Here is a 13,873-nt window from a genome sequence, read left to right as displayed (position 1 = left end):
ACATATGGGGTAAAACAAAACAAAGTCAAAAAAAATACAACAGAAATACATATATATACAGTGTGTGCAAATGTAGCAAGTTATGGAGGTAAGGCAATAAATAGGCCATAGTGCAAAATAATTATAATTTAGTATTAACACTGGAATGATAGATGTGCAAATAGAGATACTGGGGTGCAAATGAGCAAAATAAATAACACTATGGGGATGAGGTGGTTGGGTGGGCTAATTTCAGATGGGCTGTGTACAGGTGCAGTGATCGGTAAGCTGCTCTGACAACTGATGCTTAAAGTTAGTGAGGGAGATAAGAGTCTCCAGCTTCAGAGATTTTTGCAGTTCGTTCCAGTCATTGGCAGCAGAGAACTGGAAGGAATGGCGGCCAAAGGAGGTGTTGGCTTTGGGGATGACCAGTGAGATATACCTGCTGGAGCGCATACTACGGGTTGGTGTTGCTATGGTGACCAATGAGCTAAGATAAGGCGGGAATTTGCCTAGCAGTGATTTATAAATGACCTGGAGCCAGTGGGTTTGGCGACAAATATGTAGTGAGGGCCAGCCAACGAGAGCGAGCAGGTCACAATGGTGGGTAGTATATGGGGCTTTGGTGACAAAATGGATGGCACTGTGATAGACTACATCCAATTTGCTGAGTAGAGTGTTCAATTCAATTCAATTTTATTTTTTATATAGCCCTTCGTACATCAGCTAATATCTCGAAGTGCTGTACAGAAACCCAGCCTAAAACCCCAAACAGCTAGTAATGCAGGTGTAGAAGCACGGTGGCTAGGAAAAACTCCCTAGAAAGGCCAAAACCTAGGAAGAAACCTAGAGAGGAAGTGTTGGAGGCTATTTTGTAAATGACAATCGCCAAAGTCAAGGATCGGTAGGATAGTCAGTTTTACGAAGGCATGTTTGGCAGCATGAGTGAAGGAGGCTTTGTTGCGAAATAGGAAGCTGATTCTAGATTTATCTTTGGATTGGAGATGCTTAATGTGAGTCTGGAAGGAGAGTTTACGGTCTAACCAGACATCTAGGTATTTGTAGTTGTCCACATATTCTAAGTCAGACCCGCCGAGAGTAGTGATTCTAGTCGGGCTGGCGTGTGCAAGCAGCGTTCGATTGAAGAGCATGCATTTCATTTTACTAGTGTTTAAGAGCAGTTGGAGGCTACGGAAGGATTGTTGTATGGCATTGATGCTCGTTTGGAGGTTTGTTAACACAGTGTCCAATGAAGGGCCAGATATATACAAAATGGTGTCGTCTGCGTAGAGGTGGATCTGAGAGTCACCAGCAGCAAGAGCGACATCATTGATATACACAGAGAATAGAGTCGGCCCGAGAATTGAACCCTGTGGCACCCCCATAGATACCGCCAGAGGTCCAGACAACAGGCCCTCCGATTTGACACATTGAACTCTATCTGAGAAGTAGTTGGTGAACCAGGCGAGGCAGTCATTTGAGAAACCAAGGCTATTTAGTCTGCCAATAAGAATGCGGTGATTGACAGAGTCGAAAGCCTTGGCCAGGTCGATGAAGACGGCTTCACAGTACTGTCTTTTATCAATCGCGGTTATAATATCGTTTAGGACCTTGAGCGTGGCTGAGGTGCACCCATGACCAGCTCGGAAACTGGATTGCATAGCGCCGAATGTGTGGTGGGATTGGAAATGTATATTATAGATCTAGATTATTGTACTGCTGTTGAGGGAGCTAGCATTTCACTGCACCTTTTATACATTTGGAAACTGTGTACATGACAAATACAATGAGATTTGATATGAAACAGATGTGTTTAATTGATATCTGGCTGCTGGCTCAGTTCAAACAGCCCCTCTGGCCCTGTTTCCTTTGGGTTTGGCACGCACGCACACACTGTTATTTTTAACCTAAGTTGTCAGTATGACGCATGTCCCCTGTTTCAATATCCTCCACCTTTTGTTTGATCATATGGATATGAATCACCCAGCTGGGTCGTCTGTGTGTGTGTCTGTCTGTGTGTGTGTGTCTGTGTGTGTGTGTGTCTGTCTGTCTGTGTGTCTGTGTGTGTCTGTCTGTGTGTGTGTGTGTTAAGACCATCCAACTCAGTGAATTTCATAAATATAAATTTGAAACATTAAGAGTTATCCTTTTTAGATACAATTATACTAAATATATTCACATCACCAAATAACTGATTAAAATACACTGTTTTGCAATGGTCTACAGTAGCCTCAACAGCACCCTCTAGGGGCAGCACCATGGTGAAGTTGGATTAAAACTAGTTTCCGTCCTCCTCTGGGTACATTGACTTCAATACAAAACCTAGGAGGCTCATTGTCCTCACCCCCTCCCATAGACTTACACAGTAATTATGACAACTTCCGGAGGACGTCCTCCAACCTATCAAAGCTCTTGCAGCATGAACTGAGATGTTGCCACCCAATCAATCATTTTACACATTTAGCAGACGTTCTTATCCAGAGCGACTTACAGGAACAATTAGGGTTAAGTGCCTCGCTCAAGGTACATCGACAGATTTTTCACCTAGTCGGCTCGGGGATTAGAACCAGCGACCTTTCGGTACTGGCACAACATTTACGTCATTTAGCAGATACCTAGTCACACACACACACCCTTCACACATGCACACTTATGGATGAAGATAGAACCATCCAGCTATCGTCAATCAAGACCTTTTTAAGAATGTCAAGTTCAGAGATATAGAGTAGAATGTAGAGTTTTTCACACACACTTTTCTAACGTCCTCTCCCCCTCCCCCCTCCCCCCTCCCCCTCTCCTCTCCCCCTCCCCCCCCTCTCCTCTCCCCCTCTCCCATCCCCCCCCATCCTCTCCCCTCCCCCCCTCTCCACCCACCCCCTCTCCCCCTCCCCCTCCCCCTCTCCTCTCCCCCTCCCCTCCCCCTCCCCCCTCCCCCTCTCCTCTCCCCCTCCCCCTCCCCCCCTCTCTTCTCTCCCCCTCTTCTCCTCTCCCCTCCCCCTCCCCCCCTCTCTTCTCTCCCCTCTCCTCTTCCCCCTCTCCCCCTCCCCTCCCCCTCCCCCTTCTACCTCTCCCCCTCCCCCCCTCTCCACCCTCCCCTCTCCCCCTCCCCCTCCCCCCCCTCTCCACCCTCCCCCATCCCCCTCCCCCCTCTTCTCCCCCCCCCTCTCCTCCCCTCTCTCCCCTCCCCCTCTCTCCTTCCCCCTCCCCCTCTTCTCTCCCCCTCTCCTCTCCCCCTCCCCCTCTTCTCTCCCCCCTCTCCCTCTCCTCTCCCCCTCACCTCTCCCCCTCCCCCCTGCCCTCCTCCACCCTCCCCCTCTCCCCCTCCCCTCCTCCCCCTCTCCCTCTCCTCTCCCCCTCCCCCTCCCCCCTCTCCCCCTCCCCCTCCCCCTCTCCACCCTCCCCTCCCCCTCTCATCATCCCTCTCTCTCCCCCTCCTCCTCTCCCCTCCCCTCCCCCCTCCCCCTCCCCCTCTCCTCTCCCCTCCCCCCCCCCTCTCCACCCTCTCCCCTCCCCCCCTCTCCACCCTCCCCCCTCTCCCCCTCCCCCTCCCCCTCTCCTCTCCCCCTCCCCCTCCCCCTCCCCCTCTCCTCTCCCCCTCCCCCTCCCCCCCTCTCTTCTCTCCCCCTCGTCCTCTCCCCCTCCCCTCCCCCCCCCCTCTCTCTCCCCTCTCCTCTCCCCCTCTCCCCCTCCCCTCCCCCTCCCCCCTCCCCCTCCCTCTCCCCCTCCCCCTCCCCCCCTCTCACCCTCCCCCATCCCCCTCCCCCTCTTCTCCCCCCCTCTCCCTCCCCCTCTCCCCCTCCCCCTCTTCTCTCCCCCTCTCCCCTCCCCTCTTCTCTCCCCCTCTCCTCTCCCTCCACCCTCCTCTCCTCTCCCCCTCCCCCCTCTCCTCTCCCCTCTCACCCTCTCCCCTCTCCACCCTCCCCTTCTCCCCCCCTCTCCCTACCCCTCTCCCCTCTTCTCCCCCCTCTCCTCCCCCTCTCCCCCTCCCCCTCTTCTCTCCCCCTCTCCTCTCCACCTCCCCCCTCCCCCTCCCCTCTCCCTCTCCCTCTCCACCCTCCCCATCCCCCCATCCCCTCTTCTCTCCCCCTCTTCCTCCCCCTCTCCCCCCCTCTACATCTCCACCTCCCCCTCCCCCTCCCCCCTCCCCCTCTCCTCTCCCCTCTCCCCCCTCTCCCCCTCCCCCCCTCTCCCCCTCCCCCTCTTCTCTCCCCCTCTCCTCTCCCCCTCCCCCTCTTCTCTCCCCCTCTCCCTCTCCTCTCCCCCTCTCCTCTCCCCCTCCCCCCCTCTCCACCCTCCCCCTCCTCCCCCTCCCCCTCTTCTCTCCCCCCTCTCCCTCTCCTCTCCCCCTCCCCCCTCCCCCCTCTCCCTCTCCCCCTCCCCCTCCCCCTCCCCCTCTCCACCCTCCCCCTCCCCCTCTCACCCTCTTCTCTCCCCCTCTCCTCTCCCCCTCCCCCTCCCCCCTCCCCCTCCTCCTCCTCTCCCCCTCCCCCCCTCTCTCTCCACCCCCCCCCCCCTCTTCTCTCCCCCTCTCCCTCTCCCCCAGTACATCCTACTGAAAGGTCTCCTCCAGATCGTCCAGGCCAACATGGACATGGAACCTCTCTACTTCCTCTCCTATCCCATGATCCTCGGCGGCGCGTCCTTCCCTGGTGGTACCTCCCCTGGCTCCAGACAGAATGGGGGGACTGGGGCGAAGGGGGTCGGAATGCTGCGGAAGGGGGGGAAGCTGTCCCCGGGACGCAGGGAGGGGGATGGAGGAGAGGCACAAGGACATCTAAGGACCTCTCCGTGGCACGTTGCCCCATTACACCTCCCTCTGGTGGGGCAGAACTGCTGGCCACACATGGCCTCTGGGTTCTCTGCCTCCGTCTGGATGAAGGTGGCTGAGAATGAAGAGGGAGAAGTACATACTGAGAAGGGTAAGAGCACAGAATGAAATACAAGGAAGGTTTATGACATCATAGGCCACATTAAATTATAGCTCTATTGGTCAAATACATGATTACAAACGCACAAAGATCAAAACCCCAAGACATGCTAACCTCGCACCATTACAATAACAGGGGAGGTTAGCATTTGGGCTTGGTGTGTGCTAGCCCGTGTTGGGCTTGGTGTGGGCTAGCCTGTACTGGGCTTGGTGTGGGCCAGCCTGTACTGGGCTTGGTGTGGGCCAGCCTGTACTGGGCTTGGTGTGGGCCATCCTGTACTGGGCTTGGTATGGGCCATCCTGTGCTGGGCTTGGTGTGGGCCAGCCTGTGCTGGGCTTGGTGTGGGCCATCCTGTGCTGGGCTTGGTGTGGGCCATCCTGTGCTGGGCTTGGTGTGGGCCATCCTGTGCTGGGCTTGGTATGGGCCATCCTGTGCTGGGCTTGGTATGGGCCATCCTGTGCTGGGCTTGGTGTGGGCCATCCTGTGCTGGGCTTGGTGTGGGCCATCCTGTACTGGGCTTGGTGTGGGCCATCCTGTGCTGGGCTTGGTGTGGGTCAGCCTGTACTGGGCTTGGTGTGGGCCAGCCTGTACTGGGCTTGGTGTGGGCCATCCTGTACTGGGCTTGGTGTGGGCCAGCCTGTACTGGGCTTGGTGAGGGTCAGCCTGTACTGGGCTTGGTGTGGGCCATCCTGTACTGGGCTTGGTGTGGGTCAGCCTGTACTGGGCTTGGTGTGGGTCAGCCTGTACTGGGCTTGGTGTGGGCCAGCCTGTACTGGGCTTGGTGTGGGCCAGCCTGTACTGGGCTTGGTGAGGGTCAGCCTGTACTGGGCTTGGTGTGGGCCAGCCTGTACTGGGCTTGGTGTGGGCCAGCCTGTACTGGGCTTGGTGTGGGTCAGCCTGTAGTGGGCTTGGTGTGGGCCAGCCTGTACTGGGCTTGGTGTGGGCCATCCTGTACTGGGCTTGGTGTGGGCCAGCCTGTACTGGGCTTGGTGTGGGCCAGCCTGTACTGGGCTTGGTGTGGGCCAGCCTGTACTGGGCTTGGTGTGGGCCAGCCTGTACTGGGCTTGGTGTGGGCCAGCCTGTACTGGGCTTGGTGTGGGCCAGCCTGTACTGGGCTTGGTGTGGGCCAGCCTGTACTGGGCTTGGTGTGGGCCAGCCTGTACTGGGCTTGGTGTGGGTCAGCCTGTACTGGGCTTGGTGTGGGCCAGCCTGTACTGGGCTTGGTGTGGGCTAGCCTGTACTGGGCTTGGTGTGGGCTAGCCTGTACTGGGCTTGGTGTGGGCCAGCCTGTACTGGGCTTGGTGAGGGTCAGCCTGTACTGGGCTTGGTGTGGGCCAGCCTGTACTGGGCTTGGTGTGGGCTAGCCTGTACTGGGCTTGGTGTGGGTCAGCCTGTACTGGGCTTGGTGTGGGCCAGCCTGTACTGGGCTTGGTGTGGGCTAGCCTGTACTGGGCTTGGTGTGGGCTAGCCTGTACTGGGCTTGGTGTGGGCCATCCTGTTTGCTGGAGCTGATTTAATATTTTCCCATAGGCCTAATGGACACATGTTCAAACTTATGCACTTTTAATAGACTTAAACAGCTGACATTATGGAGAGACTATAACAGCTGACATTATGGAGAGACTATAACAGCTGACATTATGGAGAGACTATAACAGCTGACATTATGGAGAGACTTAAACAGCTGACATTATGGAGAGACTATAACAGCTGACATTATGGAGAGACTATAACAGCTGACATTATGGAGAGACTATAACAGCTGACATTATGGAGAGACTATAACAGCTGACATTATGGAGAGACTATAACAGCTGACATTATGGAGAGACTATAACAGCTGACATTATGGAGAGACTATAACAGCTGACATTATGGAGAGACTTAAACAGCTGACATTATGGAGAGACTATAACAGCTGACATTATGGAGAGACTATAACAGCTGACATTATGGAGAGACTTAAACAGCTGACATTATGGAGAGATTATAACAGCTGACATTATGGAGAGACTATAACAGCTGACATTATGGAGAGACTATAACAGCTGACATTATGGAGAGACTATAACAGCTGACATTATGGAGAGACTATAACAGCTGACATTATGGAGAGACTATAACAGCTGACATTATGGAGATATCAAAGTGTCACCCACAAAAATGTAAACAGTAGGCCAGCGATCATTTCTCATATGCAAATAGCCATTTTCGGTAGTGCTCAAGGCATGCCATTCCATGAGAGCAGCAATTGGCCCAATCAGTCCTCCATGACAACACAAACATAACAGGGTAGGATAATTACATTTACATTTTAGTCATTTAGCAGACGCTCTTATCCAGAGCGACTTATAGTTAGTGAGTGCATACATCATTTTTTTTTTTATACTGGCCCCCCATGGGAATCGAACCCACAACCCTGGCGTTGCAAACGCCATGCTCTACCAACTGAGCTACATCCCTGCCAACCATTCCCTCCCTTACCCTGGACGACGCTGGGCCAATTGTGCGCCGCCCCATGCGTCTCCCGGTCGCGGTTGGCTACGACAGAGCCTGGATAATAAATCATTCATTTTTGGGTTATAATCTAATCAATATTTCCAAGTCATATTTTTGAAGATCAAGGGGGTCAATTGGAATGACTGGAAATCTGACAGACTTTGGTTTGTAATGTAAATATATAGCATAATGGTACTATTATCTGTATTGTAGTAGAAAGGGTTAGAAACGTACCTAACCCATCTAAAAGTAACGTAAAGTAATCAGATTACTGAGTTTGGATCATCCAGAAGTTAGCTACGTTACTGATTAGCATGTTGGACAGGTAACTAGCAGCCGAACTGTAACGGACTGCGTTTAGAAAGGAACCTGCCCAACCCTGTGTGTCAACCCCAAAAATATTAAGACTTGATCACAACAACATGTCATTTTTTACAAAAATCTGCACACTGAGCTTTTCCAGTATTTAAGCTGATGTATCATTTTAACAGCATTAATCAAAGCTTCTCTTATCTTTGTATTGAAATGTGGATACATTTGTATGTTTTTCTCTGTGCTCCAGAGGAGGGGAAAGCTCCTATATTGGAGCCCCACCTGGGGGCCACCCCGGCTGGGCAGAGGGTAGTGGAGGAAGGCCTGATGCACGTTCTCTCCATGGGCTCCAAAGCTTTGATGCTACAGGTCTGGACTGACCTCTCCACTGGAGCGTTCACTTTCAGGTGGGAAGCAAAGGACATGGATGTGATACATTTGACTGATTGACTGGCTGACTGACTGACTGGCTGACTGACTGGCTGGCTGGCTGGCTGACTGGCTGGCTGACTGGCTGACTGACTGACTGGCTGGCTGACTGGCTGGCTGACTGATTGACTGATTGACTGGCTGACTGGCTGACTGACTGACTGACTGGCTGGCTGGCTGACTGGCTGGCTGGCTGGCTGACTGACTGGCTGACTGGCTGACTGGCTGACTGGCTGGCTGGCTGGCTGACTGGCTGACTGATTAACTGAGTGACTGACTGACTGGCTGGCTGATTGACTGAGTGACTAACTGATTTGCTCGGTCTCCTCTCCTCAGGATGTGTATTGACCCTAATGATGAGATGAAGGCGGGGCTACTGGCCCAGGCAGAGTCAGGGGAGGGGCTAGTCTCACCTGGCTGGTGGCATCACCTTGGTATCAGCTACACCCAGCAGCCTGAGGGCAAGAAGAACATCCACGGACGCCTGACACTATGGGTCAACGGAGTCAGGTAGGAACCTCTACGCCCCCTGGCACTATGGGTCAACGGAGTCAGGTAGGAACCTCTACGCCCCCTGGCACTATGGGTCAACAGAGTCAGGTAGGAACCTCTACGCCCCCTGGCACTATGGGTCAACAGAGTCAGGTAGGAACCTCTACGCCCCCTGGTACTATGGGTCAACAGAGTCAGGTAGGAACCTCTACGCCCCCTGGTACTATGGGTCAACAGAGTCAGGTAGGAACCTCTACGCCCCCTGGCACTATGGGTCAACAGAGTCAGGTAGGAACCTCTACGCCCCCTGGTACTATGGGTCAACAGAGTCAGGTAGGAACCTCTACGCCCCCTGGTACTATGGGTCAACAGAGTCAGGTAGGAACCTCTACGCCCCCTGGTACTATGGGTCAACAGAGTCAGGTAGGAACCTCTACGCCCCCTGGCACTATGGGTCAACAGAGTCAGGTAAGAACATCTCAAGATGGCATTGACTTAAGTAAAGATAGCCCGAGACTAAAGCAGGACTGTGTTCATTAGGGAAGCCTTCCCTGTTTCTGTTCATTTTCTTCGATTTGATACCTAATGAACATGACCCTGATGTGTTTTCTTGTTTTCTGATTGGTCCCCATCCAGGAAGTGTGAGGTGTCTCTGGACTACACATTACCCAGGAAGTCCAGTCTGTCTTCAGACAGCAACAAGACCTTCTGTCTGCTGGGACACTGTATGGGACACACTGGGGAACTGACCAGACAGGATGGACAGTACAACATGGGCACTGTACTGCTCTTTAACGGTACGAAGCTGTGTGTGTGAGAGAGAGAGAAAGAGAAAGAGCTCCTCCGAGGTCACATGATAGAAAAGGCTATAAAACCCAGAAGGAATAAATAAAACAAAAACCAGCAATGAAGCACACATCCTGGCCTGAACTAGCCTGGGCTGGCATCCTGCCTCTGGGCTGGCATCCTGCCTCTAGTCTGGCATCCTGCCTCTAGGCTGGCATCCTGCCTCTGGGCTGGCATCCTGCCTCTGGGCTGGCATCCTGCCTCTAGTCTGGCATCCTGCCTCTGGGCTGGCATCCTGCCTCTATTCTGGCATCCTGCCTCTAGGCTGGCATCCTGGCCTGTGCTAGTCTGGGCTGGCATCCTGCCTCTAGTCTGGCATCCTGCCTCTGGGCTGGCATCCTTCCTCTAGTCTGGCATCCTGCCTCTAGGCTGTCTCTCTGTGTGTTTTAATCTGTCCCAGCTAACCCCTGCATCCTCTGTACCTTCTCTCTCTCTCTCCCACACACACACACACACATACCATATGTCTCTCTGTGTTGTTGTTGGGGCTATAACTCAATGTTGCCCTCTGCTGGTCATTTAAAGCATGACTCTGCTTCTTACTCACTTAGATGATGGCCAACTCCACAGTGACAGAGTGATGCTGAGACTTTCAAATGTATGTCAAACAAAAGCCAATGATTTGCAACATTAAACATCCCGTACAGCTCTATGCACAAGGACTACATTGAACAATTTCCACTGAACATTTTACAAAAACACATTTACTTGAAGAACAGTGCATATGCAAAGTTTGGTTACATAATTATAGTTTGTGCTGTTTTTGCCGTCATTCTGTTAACACATTTTGCAGAAATTCAGTGGGAATGGTTAAACGTAGTCCTTGTGCATAGAGTTGTATGATTTGTTTAACTTTGCAATCATTGGTTTTTGTTTGCCATACATTTTCAAGAGTCTCAGCATCACTCTGTTAACATGGAGTTGCCCTCATGTAATTCCATCTCTTGCAAATATGTTATATATTGACACACATTCTGCAGTATGTCAGTCATTATTGAGAAAGGGATATCTTGCTTGCTGTTGACTTCTCAAGCTGTGTGGTATGGCCAGGGTGTTGTTATTGTGTAAGGTAGTCTTGTTGCTAGCTGGAGAACAAAGGTATTCTCTGGGACCATGCCTTCTGGAGAACAGAGGTATTCTCTGGGACCATGCTGGGCTGGAGAACAGAGGTATTCTCTGGGACCATGCCTTCTGGAGAACAGAGGTATTCTCTGGGACCATGCTGGGCTGGAGAACAGAGGTATTCTCTGGGACCATGCTGGGCTGGAGAACAGAGGTATTCTCTGGGACCATGCTGGGCTGGAGAACAGAGGTATTCTCTGGGACCATGCCTTCTGGAGAACAGAGGTATTCTCTGGGACCATGCTGGGCTGGAGAACAGAGGTATTCTCTGGGACCATGCTGGGCTGGAGAACAGAGGCATTCTCTGGGACCATGCTGGGCTGGAGAACAGAGGTATTCTCTGGGACCATGCCTTCTGGAGAACAGAGGTATTCTCTGGGACCATGCTGGGCTGGAGAACAGAGGTATTCTCTGGGACCATGCCTTCTGGAGAACAGAGGTATTCTCTGGGACCATGCCTTCTGGAGAACAGAGGTATTCTCTGGGACCATGCCTTCTGGAGAACAGAGGTATTCTCTGGGACCATGCTGGGCTGGAGAACAGCGGTATTCTCTGGGACCATGCCTTCTGGAGAACAGAGGTATTCTCTGGGACCATGCTGGGCTGGAGAACAGAGGCATTCTCTGGGACCATGCCTTCTGGAGAACAGAGGTATTCTCTGGGACCATGCTGGGCTGGAGAGCAGAGGCATTCTCTGGGACCATGCTGGGCTGGAGAACAGAGGTATTCTCTGGGACCATGCCTTCTGGAGAACAGAGGTATTCTCTGGGACCATGCTGGGCTGGAGAACAGAGGCATTCTCTGGGACCATGCTGGGCTGGAGAACAGAGGTATTCTCTGGGACCATGCCTTCTGGAGAACAGAGGTATTCTCTGGGACCATGCCTTCTCTGGGCTAGAGAACAGGGGTGTATTCATTCCACCAATTCTGTTGCAAAACGTTTCTGAAACGGAAGCAAACTAAATGAGGAGGGACTTACATGAATTTGTCCAATAGAAACTTTTGTTTTAGACTAATAATTACACCCCACAGCTAGCAGAACAGAACGGTCTTGTGTTGCCTCTAATGAACTTTGAATGGCCTGTGTCCTCCTGACAGTGTCCTGTCCAGGCATTCTCAGCCTGTGAAAGTCACTGATGTCATTAAGTTGACTAGCTAGAAGCCTCTCTCTACACTGCTGTCTGTGGTAATGGGACTGCTGTAATAGTCCATAGTCTACCAGTAAACATGTTATCCACCAGCATGCTAAAGTATTGGGAATCGCAAAGGAGTTCCCTTGTGTTTCTATTTGTATGTAATAGAGAGGCTATATACAGGGGGTACCGGTACAGAGTCAATATACAGGCTATATACAGCTATATACAGGGGGTACCGGTACAGAGTCAATGTACAGGCTATATACAGGGGGTACCGGTACAGAGTCAATGGGAAATAACAGTAGGGAGGCTATATACAGGGGGTACCGGTACAGAGTCAATGTGTAATAACAGTAGGGAGGCTATATACAGGGGGTACCGGTACAGAGTCAATATACAGGCTATATACAGGGGGTACCGGTACAGAGTCAATGTGTAATAACAGTAGGGAGGCTATATATACAGGGGGGTACCGGTACAGAGTCAATGTGTAATAACAGTAGGGAGGCTATATACAGGGGGTACCGGTACAGAGTCAATGGGAAATAACAGTAGGGAGGCTATATACAGGGGGTACCGGTACAGAGTCAATGGGAAATAACAGTAGGGAGGCTATATACGGGGGGTACCGGTACAGAGTCAATATGCAGGGGGGTACAGGTTAGTCAAGGTAATTGAGGTAATATGTACATGTAGGTAGAGTTATTAAAGTGACTATGCATAGATAATAATTAGGCTAACTTTTTGGCCCGTGTCTGTCTGTCTTTCTATCTGTTTGTTCATCTGTATCTGTGTGCATCTCTCGCTTTCTCTCTCTCTCTTTCTCTCTCTCTCTCTCTCTCTCGCTCTCTCTCTCTCTCTCTCTCTCTCTCACTCTCTCACTCTCACTCTCTCTCTCTCTCTCTCTCTCTCTCTCTCTCTCTCTCTCTCTCTCTCTCACTCTCTCACTCTCTCACTCTCTCACTCTCTCACTCTCTCACTCTCTCACTCTCTGTCTCTTTCTCTGTCTCTTTCTCTCTCACTCTGTGTCTGTCTGTCTGTCCCTCCCTCTCCCCACTAGGCTCCCGTATCGGGTCAGAGGAGGCGTTCTACCTGTATGCCTCTGGTCCAGACCTCACGTCTATCATGCCCTGTAAGTACGGTAAGCCCAGTGGGACCTTCTCCAAGTACGTCACCACGGACGGGTTAAAGTGTGACACTGTCAGAGAGCTGATGCTGAAGAACAAGGATGTGGACACGGCAGCTCTCATAGTAAGTCTGAGTCCCTCTTTCTGCTATTAGACAATATCAGGGAACTAAATATGCCCTCACTCTGCTGCAGTGGGCTTTGGGCAAAAACATGATATATGTTTAGGGCTGGGAATGGCCAGGGACCTCACCATACCATATTATCACCATACTGAGGGACCTCACCATACCATATTATCACCATACTGAGGGACCTCACCATACCGTATTATCACCATACTGAGGGACCTCACCATACCGTATTATCACCATACTGAGGGACCTCACCATACCATATTATCACCATACTGAGGGACCTCACCATACCGTATTATCACCATACTGAGGGACCTCACCATACCATATTATCACCATACTGAGGGACCTCACCATACCGTATTATCACCATACTGAGGGACCTCACCATACCGTATTATCACCATACTGAGGGACCTCACCATACCATATTATCACCATACTGAGGGACCTCACCATACCATATTATCACCATACTGAGGGACCTCACCATACCATATTATCACCATACTGAGGGACCTCACCATACCATATTATCACCATACTGAGGGACCTCACCATACCATATTATCACCATACTGAGGGACCTCACCATACCATATTATCACCATACTGAGGGACCTCACCATACCATATTATCACCATACTGAGGGACCTCACCATACCATATTATCACCATACTGAGGGACCTCACCATATTATCACCATACTGAGGGACCTCACCATATTATCACCATACTGAGGGACCTCACCATACCATATTATCACCATACTGAGGGACCTCACCATACCATATTATCACCATACTGAGGGACCTCACCATACCATATTATCACCATACTGAGGGACCTCACCATACCATATTAT

General features: G+C 51.7%; 1 protein-coding gene across 1 annotated transcript in view; it reads left to right on the top strand.

The window, feature by feature from the left end:
• LOC311134471 (lysosomal-trafficking regulator-like) overlaps positions 1-13,873 on the top strand; it is a gene marked incomplete at both ends in the record, with an annotated part of 162,828 nt that overhangs the window by 111,319 nt on the left and 37,636 nt on the right. Inside the window, 5 exon segments of the mRNA XM_084168154.1 lie at positions 4,523-4,898; positions 7,969-8,125; positions 8,484-8,657; positions 9,276-9,436; positions 12,804-12,994. Of these exon segments, the coding sequence (XP_084024280.1) occupies positions 4,523-4,898; positions 7,969-8,125; positions 8,484-8,657; positions 9,276-9,436; positions 12,804-12,994 (1,059 nt within the window).

Source organism: Coregonus lavaretus (assembly GCF_964263955.1).
Source record: "Coregonus lavaretus genome assembly, chromosome: 1".
Classification (NCBI taxonomy): Eukaryota; Metazoa; Chordata; class Actinopteri; order Salmoniformes; family Salmonidae; genus Coregonus; species Coregonus lavaretus.
Note: the sequence above shows the minus strand (reverse complement) of the source record. Positions and strands in the feature narration are given on the sequence as shown.